Below are 16,995 nucleotides of genomic sequence, written 5' to 3' on the forward strand. Positions count from 1 at the left end.
GAAGGAAGGCAACCAAAGCTACAAGAACACACAGCCAGCAGACTACCTCCCTGCCTTCCGTGGGTGTCAAGGGTCACTGAATTCCTCTCAGAAGTGAGAGCTGGTGAGATGGCTCAGTGGATAGAGGTGCTTCCTTCCCATGTCTGCGTGATGATCTAAATTTGCTCCTCTGATCCCACCACGAAAGGAGAGAGCAGACAACTAAAAGCTGCCTTTTGACCTTTGCATGTCCTCGGTAGCACGTAAGGACACGTTCACACACATGTACATGAGCACATAATAAAAATAATAAAGTACATTTTAAAATGTAATGCAAAATAGCACTGGGCTCCTCTAGGTTTGCTCTTGATACAGTTCTGGAATCCCCAGTATCATTAACTTCCACATACCTAGATCTCTCCAAAGTACCAGGTTTAATGCAGTGACACAGACACTGTCTGGGTCTCATAGGCGAGTAATGAGGCCAATATTAGCAAGATAATGTTACTAATAAACACATCTGCATCTCTGTTCTTCAAACCTAGGAGTTTACAGAAGGAAGGTTGAGCAGTGACTCCACATGCCTTATGCCAAACGAGCTGTCATGTTATAGGACTCCCAGAGCTCACACTGCATGGAGGAGTTCACACTGCACAGGAGAGCTCACACTACATGGGAGTAGCCTCTTGTCTCTTGGCCTCTGTTCTAAGCTTGCCTGATACCCTGGCTCTGGATTCCGGGCCGTGGCCGGAGTGTGTAGTATGGGCCAAGTGTTCCCTCTAGTGGCCGTGGTAGTTCTTACCTTAGTCAGCCGTAGGGAGATGGCTCATAAAACAGCTCATAAATATTGGTCATTTCTCCTTTGTATTCAGTTCAGACCTCCGGCCAACGAAATGGTACCTCCTACACTTAGGGTGGCTCTCCCCACCTCACAGCCTGAATTACGGGAAAGTGTACTGGCTGTCAAGTGTACAAGTGTACTTGGTTGTCAACTTGACTACAACTGGAGTTAACTAAAACCCAAAAACCTATGAAGGGACTTTGCTTCATTTGAAGTAGGAAGATCTACTTCTAATCTATGCGGTGGGAAGACAAACCTTTAATACAGATCTTGAAATGAAAGACACATCTTTAACCCAAATCTTGAGATGGAAAGACACGTATTCAATCCAGACCTTTTGAGGTGGAAAGACCATCTCTAATCTGGGCCATGCCTTCTGCTGGAGGCCTATCTAAGGACGCAGAAGAAGGAAGCTTTTGCTCTCTGCCGGCTTGCCCTCTCCTTGCTAGTAGGATGCCTGGGATTCCTTCACTGGCATTAGAGCCTTCTTCTTTGGAGTTCCAGTTCACACTGAAGACCAGCTGAGACACTTGAACTGTGACTCGGCAGCTCCCGTCAGTGGGTTTCAGTCCACAACTGAGGTTTAGAAGGAAAGACTCCTCGCAAGATGCTAAGAATCTCTGAGGGTTGTAGGTTCCCCACCTCCCCTTTGGAAACACTGGTCAGTCAGTTCATGTTCCTCAGTTTCCCTGTCTACTGCTGCAGGTAGATGCCAGCTGGGATTGGCACAGCTAGCACTCCATCCTGGGAAACCCCTCCTCCTTTTATGATGCCTTTAAAAGCCACCCACTTTAGCTACACTGGTATCTGCACAGGAAGTGGTGGAGCTCAGACGTTTACCCAGTGTGCGTACTCATGCATCTTCCTGGAAACCTGTGGAGCCCGGCCAGCAGTTGCCGAAGCTCTTTGTCTCCTTCCTTACCAGTCTCTAGCTGTCTCCTGAGTCTTATTTCCCTGAGCGGAGCTGAAGGAAGTTCATCAGACAACCAAGTGAGTTCGTTTCTTATATCCCAGTGTTGCAGGCTCTGTACTGGGAATGCCACACTTGCTCTCCCTAGGTCCCCAGCCTGCCCAAATCTCCACCAGAAAGAGATTGTTAGAGACAAAGCCTTGCACACACACACACACACACACACACACACACACACACACACAGCACTACATCACAACATTTGCCTTCCACTTAGGACAAATATGCACCAATACGTGCCCAATACTGGGCAGGACAGGAAGTGTGGTGGGCAGAGGGCAGGGCAAGGCTGACACAAGAGGGAACAGGGGAAAGTGGGGGTGTAGCTGGAAAAGAGTCTATTTCCCACAATCCTCTACTGTAGGCAGGGACTCCCAGACCTGACAGAGAACCTTATGTGAGTCCCGATCCCTCTCTTGCGTGCCCAGTTTTTCCAAAGGTGGAGTTGCTGCTCCGCTGTCTCAGCACCAGTGAGAAAAGGGGGAGAGGCACTGCTAAGTCAGAAGCAGGAAGGGTTTCAGACACAGCACTTTTGCTCAGCCCGGCTCTGCCAAATTCACACTCCCATATTTCAGACCTTGAAAGAGACTCCAGGGACCCTTCGTTGTGTTTTAGGAAAAATATCCCATGTGGAGTCGCAACACTGCTCCGCCAGTGAGGGAGGACATGTGCCAGCAGAAGCTGCTTCAGGCCCTCATCCATTCAAATCGGATGGCCTGTGCATGGTGCCAAGGTGTGACTACAGTTTACAGAAGAGCAGTTCCTGGGAAACCTGATCTCTCTCTCTCTCTCATGTATATATATATATATATATATATATATATATATATATATATATATATATATATTCATATTTACACAGGCATGTGTGGAGGCCAAAGGACAACTTTGTTGGGGGAAATTGGGTTTCTCCTCCAGCACTTGGGTCCCAGGGATTTCTTGTGAGTCAGATCGGGTTTGTGAGCTGGTGCTTTTATTCACTGTTCCTCTTAATAGTGCCCCTCCCCTCTGTCTTCTGTAAGCAGGTACCAAACATGACGCTCTGTGCTGTGCTGTGCTGTGCTGTGCTGTGCTGTGCTGTGCTGTGCTGTGGTGATGCTGTGTGCTGTGGTGATGCTGTGTGCTGTGGTGATGCTGTGTGCTGTGGTGATGCGCTACACAATCTTCCTCCATCAGAATCATCTTCAGGGCATTGGGGCCTCCTATCTGTACTTTTTCCACTTTGAACAATAAACCATGGCCAAGGCAGGTGACATTAGGTATAATTGAGAAAACAGATAATAGTGCCTGATCCCTCTCTAAAGAATAAATAAATTCATTTTCATTTTGGTGAAGTAACAGCAAAAGCAATGATGATAAGAACCAGTTATCCTGACTCTGCACTGTACAAATCCACACTCCTAAAGTCACCCCTAGTTGGAAACCTTTGCTCTTAGGCCTTCCAGACAAGTTTGATCCACTGGAGGGTAACTCAGGATGGAACCCAGCCCTAGTCACACAGCCATGGACCATGAGAAAAGATCCACCTGCTTCAGGCGAGAGATGCCTCTTACTGTTTTTATGTATGTGTTTATTTATTTGATGTGTATAGGTGTTGGCTTGCATATCTCTTTGCACACCATATGTATATATGATGCTCCCAGAGGGTGTCAGATCTCCTGGAACTGTAGCTACTGTGGTTCTAAGCCACAGTGTGGATGCTGGGTCCTCTGAAAGGGCAGTCAGTGCTCTTAGTCACCGAGCCAACTCTCCAACCCCCTTTTACTAATTCTAATCAAAGTGTTTCATAGACTGTCAACATCCTCGCTCAATTCTTGTTTTCTGTTTTCTTTATTTGAATATATACTTTTCCCACCAATTTTGCTTTCATAAATATTATTTGATTCTGGTCCCAACAGTCCAGCCTCTCCAAGCAGCCCTCACTTGGTTAGCACTGGAGAGCTAAGTATCATTTTCTGTCCATGTTCCAGAGCTGACCAGAGCCATCTGACCACACAAGTCAGCCACATAGAAAACGAAAAACTGAGGCCTTTGCCTAGCTCTGGCCTGGGGTCCTGAGATGTCACACACCTTAAATGTCTCCTTTGGAGCTGGTCGTGCACTGGAAGACTACAGTTCACTCTTCCCACAGTGGAATAACACAACCCTTTGAGCACAGCACATGGTCACAGGTGTCCTGGCGAGTTCCGGCTCTCTCATCTTCCATTTACTTGCTCAGGATTGTGGCACACCCCCCAGATACCATGTCCATCCTAGGAGGTGATCCTGCTTCCTGCTCATTAGGAACATGAAGAAATGGGGTGGAGTTGACTGTCCCTATCACATGACTCAAACCCTTAAGCATCGGTCTTCGTCTTGGACTTCTCCATTGATTTCACAAACTCCTTGACTTCTTCTTCCAAGACTCTGTTCCTCTTCTCAACGTCCTCTCGGGAGCGCTCCACATTTCGAAGGCTGATTTCCAGGGCTGCGAATTTCTTCCTCTCCCTCTCCAGTTCTTCATTGAGCCTCACCACCTTAGCCCAGACATCGTAATTTTCCTTCTCCAGGCTGCAAGGAGGGAAACCGAGGGAACAGCAGAGTATTAACTCTAAACCCTTCCTCCACAGCCTTCCACCCACGTTCACGACCTCTTGTCCCTTTGCCCTTCTGAGACACATGATGTCAGTCCAGCCATTGCCTCTTGTGTATGTTCTTCCTTCCAAGAGAAGACGTCACAGAAAACTCCAATCCCCAAAGCACCCAGAGCCCCGCTGTTAAGGTGTTAACCCTGGTGACACCTCCTGGGTTACCGTGTTTCATGTCAGTTTATGTATTGTATCATATCTTTAAACAGACAAAATATTTGAAAGAAGGAGTCATCTGTAATGGATCTGTGTTTCCACTGTATAGCACCTTGTGTTCTGCCTAGTTCAGCTACTAAGTTATGGATTCTCCACATTCTAGACCCTCGACATCTCTGCACACGTGCCTCTCTACTCTACTCCAGTGGCTAGGCATCCTGGACCAAAGCCCTTCCTAGCCAAGACCCTCCTGGGGCCAGGATTTGGAAAAGTGAAGGGAAACATACTTTGGAGACCAGGGATTCCACTATAATTCTAAATCCTGCTTGGGGGTAGGTGAACTATAAGTTTCCTGAATTTTCATGACATTCATTGCTACTGGCTAAAATCCAATACAGTCCCAGGTGCTCTCCCAAGCTGTGTGGAACTAAACCTTAGAAGTGGATGAACACAGTCTATTATTCAAGCCTAGAGAGGAAATTTCTGATCTGTGGGTGAAATTCAATTTGTGTGATTGGAAATTTGCTTCAGAACTTCATCCTCTGGGTGCTGTCCTCCTCCCCAAGCTCATTCTGTGACTACTAGTCCACCTCCTCCCCAAGCAGCCTGCCCATGATCATCTGCAGACATGAGTTCTCATCTGGGAACATAGCCTCAGGTTCTGTGTTCAAGGGCTGGCTCTCTGTGGACCATCAGAGCTGTGCCTGCCCCTGTCTGTCTTGCTTTTCCTATGGTACTTTTCCTCATTCCTCCAGAGCCTCACTTTATAGATTCAATCTTTTCTCCGGCTTTTAACTCCCTCCTGGCTTGGGGAAAGTGGGATGCTGTGTTGGAATGCAGTGCAGAATAGAATCTACATGGACTTGAGAGCTGGGCTGACCTGGGTTCAAGGTTCAAAACCCAGCCTTGCACTAATCAGATGTGTGGCCTTCAAGAATGTGTTGATACTTCTGGAGCCCCTGATTCTTCTGATAAATGGGGTGCTTCCTATGTGGATTGAATTAGAAGGCATTGCCAATCTGCTAATTGTCCTTCCTCTGCCATGGATGGGCTAATGGGCGACTCAGAGACCCTGATTGATGTATTCGGGAATAGCAGACATCTCCATGGCAGTCCTTCTCTTGCTCCTCACTGGCATTCAGGCTAGGGCACACTGAGAGCCTTCTCTGAGACTGATTTGCTACCTGATAAGGTGTCACAGATGTCATATAACTCCACAAATGGTTGATTTCAGGTTATCAGACAAAGAACATGTTTTGCTCAAGAGCCATCATCCTCCTTTATGAAACAACAGATAGAGACTCACAATAGTCTTTCTTTCTGGTACCTAAATCTTAATAAAAGTATCCATAAATATGAAAGCCTATTATTCTCATTATGACAAGTTTCCTGTGTGTCAAGTTGGACAAGGTTACCTCTCTGAGAAAGAATTTGCGAGGGAAGAAAAATGGGGAGGGGACCACCACAATGACCAACATGGTATGACAACCCTAAAGGTGCTATAGTGTCACACACACCTAAGCAGTAACCATCGGCTAGTTAACCATAAGACTCACCCGACAAGAGGGAAACCATGCCCGGTACAGAAGCCTAGCTAACCGCTGAGGGCTAGTGAAGTCATGGATCTCAGAGCCTACTTTACTAGACCAGCATAATCCCTAACAACAATCTAATTTCTCCTGAAACCCACAGGTAAGAGTAGCCTTCACCCCTCATCAAGGAAGCTTCCCTCTTTGAAACAAAAGCCATCACAGAAAACCATAACCAATCAAAATGCAGAGTTGTGGGTCCTAACCCCAGTGGATAAATCTATAAAACACTCCCACACCTGAGGCTCAGAGAACATTGTGAAGGAAGGAGGAGAAAGATCGTTAAGAGTCAGACAAGGAGGGAGTTTGCCTTGGGATCCCATTTCCTATCATGCAGAAGCTAAAGCCTCACCAACATGGCCGCCCAAATGTAAACATTGCGACGTGAATAGGGGAAAGCCCACAAGACCTCAACCCTACACAAAGACCAGCAGGCCAACTGTTGTTCAATACGAGATGGTCAGGCCTGAAAGCATACAGGGAGCATGAAGGAAAGTCCCTAACTCGGTTACACATATTCACCCTTAAGACCACGTGGGCTTCATAGCTACTTGTCCATGGATCTCATCAGACGTGTAGGCTTGTCACTAACTTACCTGTCTCATCTCTCTCCCTCTGTCCTTTATTAGGGTTGGCTGCTACAGATAAATTGCTCTGTCCCCTGAAATATTTTATACTGTGACCTTTTGGAAGGTCCTTCCTTCTAAACACAGAAGTCAAGTACACTTGGCGCTCTGCACATGACTTACTTTTTAATCTGTTCCTCATACATCTGCTTCTGAGCTTCTATTTCCTTTTGCAGGTGCTGGACCGTCCTCTGCAAAGAATCAGGGTCTTCCTCGCCAGAGTTCTTGCTTCCAGACTCCATTTCAGAGTCTGTGCTGACAGGAGCATCTCTCTTAGAGTCACTGGCAGGGGGAGAGAGTTCACCTGCTGGGTTCCCTTGGGACACTGGTGGGTTGGGGACATTATCATAGGTAGAAGTCCTCTGGTCATTGGAAAGGTGGCGCAAGTCTTGAGACATAGTTCTCCTGTGCCCTTCTCCTGCCTTAGCCTCTGAAGATGGAGACCAGAACTCATTTTTAAAGATTTCCAGTTTGCTGCTAGTGGTGCCTTGGAATGCGGATGTCAGGAAACACTTCCGGTTGGGGAGCGTTTGAGTCCTTTTACGGGATTGCATCTTCCAGTCTCCTGGGTTTTCCTTGGGGGCTTTTCCACTATCTTCCTGATGCTGGTCACCTGGCTGTGGTCCAGTGGGGCTGGTGGCATCAGGGCTACTTGCCTGGAAAAGATAGCCATAGATGTTACAATGAGGTTGTTTTCTTCTGTGTGCCTTGCTCCTAAGATAAGGATTTGAGATGGGGAGGGAAATATTTCCGGGTCACACACCTGTGACACCCTCAGTACATCACCTCAGTTAATTTCTTGTGTGATAATTTGCCAAATTAGGGATAGTACAGTTAAGGGACTCTAGCCATTCACGATCTAGAAAGGAAGCACGAACTAAAATCATCTGTATGATTGGTGTGAAAATCCCAAGCCTTTCACGAACTTAGGAGGCTTTATCAGTTGTGACTCAAGAGTCCAGGACCCATAAGAGATGTTCAGTAAACTCCACTGAATATATTTTCATGACCTCCAAAACTAAGAAGGACAAAACCATGCAAAGACGACATAGGCTAAGTGAGAAGCCAACAGCAAGCTGGCAAATGCGTTACAATGTTTCACAGGCAGTAAATGTCTCCTGCTGGGGACTCCGTGTTGTTCCAAGCTTATATTGATTGGAGAGGAAAAGATCAATGGCCAAGAAGAAATGGGCAAAGCACTTCAAGGAGAGATTCAACTTGCCAGACTCTAGAATCACTATAGAAACTCTCCTTAGGGTGAGAGTAATGGAGGTGTGGGCGGAACCAATCCTGGACTGAAGAGAAAGGAGAGTGGAAGCTGGACAACAGCAATCATCTCTCTGCTCTGCTGCACCCAGCACCTCGAGCCCTCACTGCCATGGCTTCTCTGCCACTGTAGACTATAACTCCCAACCACCCGCTGCCATGAACCCTTCCTCTCCTAAGTAGCCTTACACTCGTCAGCCAATTCCCTTCTACGATTTGGTGCTTTTGAAACACGTGGTTATATATAAAACCAAATTGAGAAGAAGAAGAGAAAAAAAATGAAAGGAAACAAAACCATTTCCCACATAAGATGGGAAAGTCAGGGATTGAGGTACCCTGGGCTTCAGTTGGAGCATGTGGTCACGCAGTGGGGACAGGACCCGGGACATGAAGTCCTGCTCTAGAGTGTGCTAGTGCTGACGCCTTGGGCAACATCTCTTGCCTCAGATGCTCAACCAAAGTAAATGTGTGTGACACACTGCCCCCCAGGGTTGGGGTGTGGGCTCCAGAGCCGATCCATTTACTTTCTCAGCACAGATTGTTGTCCTGTCACTGCAGGCCACTGTCAAAGGAGCAGCACCTTGGCTGTCAAGGACTGTGGGTGACTCACTAACAACGCTTCGGTGATTTTAAATCATAACTCAGTTTAGAGCACTGGTAAGATGCACGTGGCCAAACAAAACCCATCTAAAACAAAACTACAACCACCACAATTTACTGCCCACCGCCAACTGGCATCTTTAACGACATCATAGGTAGCCCTCTTGGTCAACTAGAAATTTGAATTTTATTACTTGGCCCAATTTTTTTTTTTTAAAAAAAATCAAGCTGCTATTTAAAAAAAAAAGTCTACAAATTCTTCTTAAAAAACATCTGTTCCTATAAATACATGAAAAAATTTGACCTTTGTGAGTTGTCGCCCTCTAATAGTCTACCCGCTGGAGACTGCAGAGTCTGGTGACTCTGCGAACGTGAGCTCCAAGCCTTCTGTCCAGGCAGGGAGCTGACACTGCAGAGGCAGCTTATCAGGGAATGAGGACGGCTACACGGACACATCCCTGCTCTGAGAAAGGAACCATGTTCATCATTAGCAAGACTGTCCCTCAGAGCAGTCAGCAGCTCTTACCCAAACACATGCAATCCTGCATTTATTTCCTCTGTCGAACTTCCCTGGGTTTTTGTCTTAGAGATGATTTTAGGAAAGGCCCAAAGAGCCAGCCTGCGGGCAGTTCTCACACGTGTCACTAGCCCAGGCTTTCCCAAGGTACTCTGACAGGTCATTGCCAGCTCTACACACAGCCCCAGCATCATCCATGGCTCCCCAAACAGCTACCCCAAATGTCCAGACTAAAGGAAGGGACTGAGGGGCAGCAGGCATCTTACTGTGTTGTTGAAGCTGTCCGTCCTAGAAAGTGGTGGGTCTTCGGTGGCGTCCCATCCCACAGAGCTTCGGGGCACTGGAGCCTTCTTGGCATCGTTTTTCTGGGCAGGGGGTGACAGTGGTGCATCCTTAGACTTGGGGAAGAGGACTTCGTGGTCTCTGATCATCATGGTCATCACTCTTTGGATCTGAGGAGTTCCTGAAAGAAAGAAGAGATTTGCCATGCTGGTGCATGGAGTAGGATCCCGGAAGGCCTCAAGGGTTGCCACCCACCAAGAGGGTATTTTCACATTGGCCCTAAAACCACAGGCTTTGTTTGCTCTAATGGGGCCCCCTTTGAATTGTTTGGGGTAGAATATTTTTAGTGGGAGGATGAACTAAAATAAAGATATATAAGGGGGGTGAGCAATGAGCCACTGAGGACACTTCCCACCTGTATTCTCTCCGTCAGATATTAGCAGACAGTGGGTGTAATAATAAGGCAAAGGGGGTGGGGGTGGGGGGGTGTAGATATCTTTCTCTTCTCCTCTCCTGTGGTCCTCAATATGATCTGTTTTGCTCCTGAAGCAAATGGTGTCAGGAACATTTCCTCTCCACATGCATGCATAAGTCCTCTCGGCCAGGACCTTTGCTTGTTGAGCCAAGACAAAGCCTTAGAAAGCGTTTCAGCCTAGTTGTACAGCAACCTTTTTGTGAAACCAGCTTGTAAAACAAAACCCTGTTTGCCCTTCTTGGCTGAGGGTATGTTAAAGTCATAAAACGACTGGGGAACACTAGTTAATTGGTTTGAGGTTAGACTGCTGTGCTCTGTGACCATTGAGCCGCCGACCTCATGGGAGCTGTTAATAAAGTTGGAAGAGGAAGGTGGGCAGGCTCGCTGGGTAAGCTGCAGAACATCAAATAGACACTAGGGGCAGTGTTCTCGCGGTCACTTCCGGCGGGCCGCTCCCCTGAAGGATCAGACTTTGTACCTCTCATGATCACAGCGGGGTCTTCAACCTTCGACCTGATGAGGTTCACACCGATCACAGTGGCCAAGTTGTCCACGCTCATCTTGTTGACGGCACAGTTCAGCTGGATTTCATGCAGAAATCTGTGGGCAACAGGAAACCCTATCTTAAGACAATGGGAATGCAGAGTGCGTGCGCGCATGCGCATAAGAGAGAGAGACACAGAGACACAGAGACAGAGAGACAGACAGATCCTGGACTCAGCGGTACATTTGTACATTTGTTGTATTCTAGCTCTTTCCCCTTAAAGTTTCTGGAATGGAGTGAACTCCTGGAAGTTAACAGACCAAGAAGAGATAAGGAGCCATAGATGGCTCAGCTGCCAGGGGTGGGGGATGGGGTAGGGTTGGGTGGGAGTGGCGGGGCAGGCTGAGGTGGAGAATTTTAAACAGGGGTTGCTTGGGAGGAAGAGGTTACTCCAAGAATTCAGATGGGTGTGTGACAGCTTCAGTGACTTGCCATTATCACTCCCTGCTTCTGGGTTCCCATCCCACCCACGTCTCCAGAGAGGAAAAACTGTGTCAGTGAGGAGGTCTTAGACACGGAGGGTTAATCCATGGTACTTCCTATTCTCACCCCAGAGCTCAGCAGCTCTGGGTTCTACTACACTTTCACTCATCAGAAGCCTGAAATCCCTAGATTTGTTGGAAAAATAAAAACATCTAAACAGATCAGTAAGGGAATTATGGATATTTCTTAAAAGCATTTAAAAGTGGGCAGACTGAAATACCATAAAATGTAGGTTATTTATAAAATTTATTCCATAAGAATTGTATTTATAAAAATTAGGAGAAATAAGAATTATATGTTCAAATGATGAAAACTATGAGATTAGGGAATAATTTATTTTATGATAAAGGACATGCTTTTCATGGGTATAAAACCATTCTCCTGCAGTTTCACTGGTGTATGAGAAGATTCATCAGAAGATAAAACACCCAAGAGAAGGAAGACATCACTGGATGAGGGGTTGCATCTAGTGTTGGTCCTTATTTACAAATAGTTCTAGTCTCTTTGTGGTTTCCAGGTTAAGTCAGAATCATCTTTAAAACTAGGAAATTACGTTGCAGTATTTTTGGAAGACAAAATGAGGTTTGTAAGGGGTGAAGATGTCTGAGCTGGTCCACCTGCAAGGTGTTGCCACAAGGGCCTCACACAGTAGGTCCTCAGGCCTGCAGGAAAATATAAATGGTGGCCTAGAATGACTGTTTCCCCGGGTGTTAGTTTCAGGGAGAACAGGCATTTCAGGTTCTTGCACGCCCTGGGGCAGGTCAGAAGGAAGGAGTGCGTGTATTCTGTGTGCAGGATCTGAGGGGTTCCTGACAAGCACTCTGTCAATCATATGCAAATAGAGTTAAGCTTCCACATTTCTGGACCACAATCTGTGGCCTTAGGGACCTTCCTCTCTAACTGGGGCTTCTTTCTGATATGGCTAGACACTGTGGCTCACGCCGGGCCTCACCTGCAGATGTAGCTCAGGAGGTTGTAGTTGTCACGGGGGAGAATGGAAAGCTGCTTCTCCAGCTCCTGCTGAGCCTGGAAGAGAATTTTGACACTGGTAAAGGAGCCTACTGCCTGTGAGTCAGCAATGGGGGTAGAGGCAGAACTGGCGCCATCTGTATAGGAGGAGCACTTTGGTTGTCTCTCCTGCTCCCACGGTTTTGTGAGTTACAATATTTGGAAGTAGCTATGAATTCTCAGAAAGTTAAAGCCCAGACTGGTCTTGAACTCCATAAGTAGTCAGTGGTGAACTTCGACTTCTGATTCTCCTGCCTCTCCGCTTCTGGAGTGTATGCCGCAAGTCTGTCCTGGTCCAAGAATCGGACCCAGGGTTCTGTGCACGCTAGGCAAGCACCCTACCAGCTGAGATATATTCCCAGTTATCATATTTTTTTGTATAGTGCATTTAGAAAGTCTATTTGTCGACCACCCACTCCTGACCTCCTAACCTCCTGACCTTGAGCTCCTGTAAGTTCTGACTATCTGATAACTGACACTCATGATAATGTTCTCAATGAGTGAGATGCAAAGATCCAATAAACAATCAAATCAGAATCTAATATTTCAAAACTGCCTTAGAAGTAGTGAGCAAGTGATTCTGCTGAGAACTTCTGGGAAGCAGGCCAGACCGGCCATGCGGGAAGGCACGCACTGGGATGGCAGCTCACGTTGTACAATAGCTGTAGAGTCCAGATGTGGCCATTCAGAGATCCCATGTGCCAGGGACAGGAAGGACAGGTCCCTCTGCGGACCACAGCTGCCTGCAGAATCTGTGATCACACTCTGACAGCATGTGAGATGACATGTATGTAGTATGACTCTTTTTAGGTATTTTTAAAGCTTTATTATTCACAAAGGAGATCTGAAACACCCCTGTAAACCAAGGATTTTCATATCTTCTGTCAACCCTACAATACCCACAAATCAGGTACAAATACCCACATCAGACTATGCAGCCTGGTTTGGTTTTCTCTTGGAAAACAGCTACACCTGTCGGTGAACCATTGCTGCTCTCTTCCTATCCATTCTCTTCCTGTCCTGGCTTTGAAATGTAGAATAGTCTTTTGTGCCAGAATCCTTAAAACCATGGCTCCCACCAGCAGTCAGCCCAGGAGATTCCAATAACTATTTTTCTCACTGGCCCAGGTGTCCTGTCTGTGACTCAGACTATATCACAAACACCCAAGAACAGAGGAGAAACTGCTCAACTATAAAAGAAAAAAAATGAAAAAAAAAAAAACAAATTAGTTTCATGTGCCCTGTAATGACAGACAATGGTGACAATGGTGGAAATTTGTGCTGCTCCGCATGGTAGCTAATTGCCACATGGAACGATTTAAATGTAAATAAAATCAAGATTTTGGCTCTTCTGGTGTATTAATCATATTTTGTGCACATGCTATCACTTGTGGCCAGAGGTCAGCACACAGACAAGTGATAAGAGTGCCTCACTATGGAATCCTCTTGGTTTAAGCAAATACACTGAGCCTCACAGAATATGCACAAGTGGCTACTCTTAGGTAGCAACCTGACCGGGTTTAGAATGACCAACAGATACATCTACCAGAGTGTTTCGGGAGAGGGCTGATGCGGCGGGAAGACCCATCCTGACAGCGAGCTCCTAGGAATAGCCCACAATAAGGGACTTTGGTAAGAGGAGGAAAGCAAGCTAAGCACAGGCCTTCATCTCCCTCTGCTTCCTGAATGCAGATGCGGCATGACCTGTGCCCCTGCCTTTTCCACCACCACAAACTGTACCCTGAAGCTGAGCCGTCCTTACCTCGCTTCCGTCTGGCATTCTGCCATGGCAATGAGGTAGTAACTAATACACTGCATAATTTACCCAATGGAAGAATGGTAGTCATACCCAAGGCCTTTGTAGTGTTTACCAGAGAAAATGGCCCCACCAGCCTGCCACCACTGCTGTAGTATCAATCTGACAAAATATCCTACCAAGGGGTGTGGCCCCCTCTCTCACCTACTAAAACCCCTTTTAGAAAATCAATAGCTTTTTGCTTTCTTCTAAGTAAGGCAGTCAGCTAGGGAGCCACCCACCTTGGCCTCATCTGCGTTGGTGAGCTGTCCACAGAGCAGGAACCCCTCATACTGGCTCCAAGGAACCACAGGCTCTGGCAGGTCTCGGAGGTAGAGCTTTAATAGAGAGGCCACCGTGTGCACATCTGTGTCCCTGAAAGAAAATAAGCTGTACTTAGAGCACAGGACCTCCCACCTACCCTGAGGGACCACTGGGTCAGAGCATGAACCAGAGAGGGGCAGGTTACAAAGGACCAGTCATGTAAAGTTGAACCAGCCCCAGACACCAGCTTCCAAGAACAACTCCAATTCACTTCTCTCTGCTTCCACACAGATGCCTCAAAGGTAGCATTAAGGCTCCCCTTTCATTATATTCTCTTTAACTATTTTGATCTTTTCTGCTTTCTTCAGACCACTTAATACCTTATGGTTAGCGATGTCTTTCTATGATTTCAGTAGTAAACCAGAGGGGTGTACCTAGATCTATCAAGCCACAGCCCTGAGAATATACATGTTACCAAACACTGCGGTGGGTGCTGGGATGTGAGAAGAAGCCCAGGACAAACTCAGGAGGTCAGAGTGTAGCAAGGGACAGCTTGGGAGACACAAGTGACTCCAGATGAAGTCAAGTCAGATGTTGGACGTGGGGCGAGATCTGAAAAGCGCAGGCATGTTTCCTGGAGAGAGGAATGGTGCATCAGCCCTAACAGCCTGAAGGTATTCAGCTGAGTGTGGGCAAGCTTCTGTGGTTCAGCTTCTGATATTTATAGCAAGTGTCGCCTCAACCTAGGAGGCAGATCTGGCCTAGAACCTACATTTTTGTATAGGCTGCTCGCTAGAAATTATTACTACATTTTTAAGTGCTTGGGGGGAAATCAAAATCTATCCCATGACATGTGAAATTATACGTACTTGCACAAGGCTACAGTATCAATAAAATAAGTTTTGGAGGAATGCAGCCCTGTTCGTTCACTTCCATACCGCCATTGCTTCATTAGTGTGAGAGAACAGTAACAGTGACAACGCCACTTAACCTGAAGAGTCTACGTATGCACCCATGACCCAGCCTGCAAAGCTGGCTGGCCTCTGCATGGCAGAGGGACTGCATTTATTCTGCTACTAGAGAAACTAAACACGGTAAACATCAATGTGTTACTTAATAAGGGGGTGCATTCTGAGAAGTGTGGCATTAGGCAGTTTAGTCACTGTATGATGTTCATAGACCCAGTGGGATAGGCTGCTCTTCTCCTAAGCTTCATGGGGAGTACTCTTGTGGTCCGTCACTTAAAGCATTTGAGGCAGTACAAACAAGAACACCAGGACTTGAATGGGAGTGTGTGCATGTGCTTACATGCCTGTGTGTGTGTGTGTGTGTGCGCGCGCGCGCATGCATGTATTGTTTTTGTTTCTGTTCTTGGTTGCCAAGAACTTTGACTATGACTCCTGCACCACCCCAACCCCACTGCACCCCATTTCCATCTCCCCTAATCCATTCCTCCCACCCCATCCCTGCCTCTGCAGCCTGTGAAGTGCTACCTCTGAAAAGGAACACAGAATTTCAGAGAAAACTATCTGCACTCCAAGGCAGGAAGTTTGGGGCGGGGAATGTTTCCTTAACATGGATATTCAAAAATATCCTACCCTATTGAGTCACTGTCTAAAAATATCCCTGAGAAAAACCCAGCTGGGGAAACCTTTTCTGAAAGCACCTGAGTGGGTGACAGAGGACTCGTGACCTGGCACTCTCGGGGCAAGGATTCTCGGAGATGTCCCCTGGCACAGTCTATCCGGTGTCTTTGCCCTCTCTAGGGACTCAGGCTTGTTTGTGGCCTCCGCTCTACCCCATCTGCAATGAGGCTCCTGTATCCTGATCCTTCATCTCAGATGAACCCCTCATGGTCCCCTTTCCACTGCGGATCTGAAAGCCACTACCATTCCCAAGCCCTGTCCTTCCATCCTGTCCACACCAGCATGGCCCCGATATACAGAAGTCACCTGTAGGACAAGTAGAGAAGAAAAACTTCAGCAAGAAGCATGGCATCAGAGAGGAGGAGGAAAAGGAGACTCTTAAAGAGAAGCCTGGGGGGAGGGGTTTGGGGATTTAGCTCAGTGGTAGAGCATTTACCTAGCAAGTGCAAGGCCCTGGGTTCAGTTCCCAGCTCCAGGGGAAAAAAAAGAGAAAAAAAGCTTTAAGAGAGAGAGAGAGAGAGAGAGAGAGAGAGAGAGAGAGAGAGAGAGAGAGAGAGAGAAAAGCCTCTGCTTTAAAAGACGTTTTGTCACAAGAGACTGAAGATGACAAAGATACCCAGCATTAGAAATAGAAAGAGAGGGGCTGGGGATTTAGCTCAGTGGTAGAGCGCTTACCTAGGAAGCGCAAGGCCCTGGGTTCGGTCCCCAGCTCCGAAAAAAAGAACCAAAAAAAAAAAAAAAGAGAAAAGAAATAGAAAGAGAGGTGGTGGCTGTGGCACACACCTTTAATCCCAGCACTGGGGAAGCCAGAGGGCAGGGGTGGATCTGAGTTCGAGGCCAGCTACAGAGTGAGTTCCAGAACAGCCAGGGCTACACAGAGAAATCCTGTCTCAAAAAAATCAATAAAGAAAGAAGGAAGGAAGGAAAGGAAAGGAAAGAAAGGAATTATAGCCACAGACACAACAGGGGAAATCTGAAGATTATATTACATTATATTATATTATATTATATTATATTATATTATATTATATCATATTATGTTATTAGAAAGCCCAATTAATATTGACAAGGATGATGCTGGCCGTGCCAGCTTAGTTGGCTGACTGCTCACTCTGATTTACTGGATCTCATCATCAATGTCCTTTTTCCTGGGGACTTCTTGAGTTCCCCCAAACCATGTCAAGCCCTCCTCTAAATTCCCACTGTCAGTGCTGACTCCAGGGTCACCCTTAGGGTCAGTTTCTCCTGAGCTGGCCATCCTTCAAAACCAAAAGATCAACATTAAGTGACTTTCTTTGTCTATTCTGAGTCCTGAGCCAGCTTAGCT

General features: G+C 46.8%; 1 protein-coding gene across 7 annotated transcripts in view; it reads right to left on the reverse strand.

Moving 5' to 3' along the window:
- Positions 1–3,034: 3,034 nt before the first annotated feature.
- Positions 3,035–16,995, reverse strand: part of Arhgap25 (Rho GTPase activating protein 25) — a 79,920-nt gene continuing 65,959 nt past the window's right edge. For 5 of the 7 annotated variants that reach the window (XM_087658800.1, XM_087658798.1, XM_087658799.1 and 2 more), the window contains 6 exons: positions 14,001–14,133; positions 11,908–11,981; positions 10,407–10,528; positions 9,438–9,634; positions 6,912–7,444; positions 3,602–4,340 (listed from right to left, as the gene is read on the reverse strand). In XM_087658800.1, coding sequence (XP_087514926.1) covers positions 4,127–4,340; positions 6,912–7,444; positions 9,438–9,634; positions 10,407–10,528; positions 11,908–11,981; positions 14,001–14,133 — 1,273 coding nt within the window. In that variant the 3' untranslated portion in view covers positions 3,602–4,126. 7 annotated transcript variants of the gene reach the window in all.

The sequence above is a fragment of the Rattus norvegicus genome, chromosome 4 (genome assembly GCF_021556685.1).
Source record: "Rattus norvegicus strain SHRSP/BbbUtx chromosome 4, alternate assembly SHRSP_T2T, whole genome shotgun sequence".
In the NCBI taxonomy this organism is placed as follows: Eukaryota; Metazoa; Chordata; class Mammalia; order Rodentia; family Muridae; genus Rattus; species Rattus norvegicus.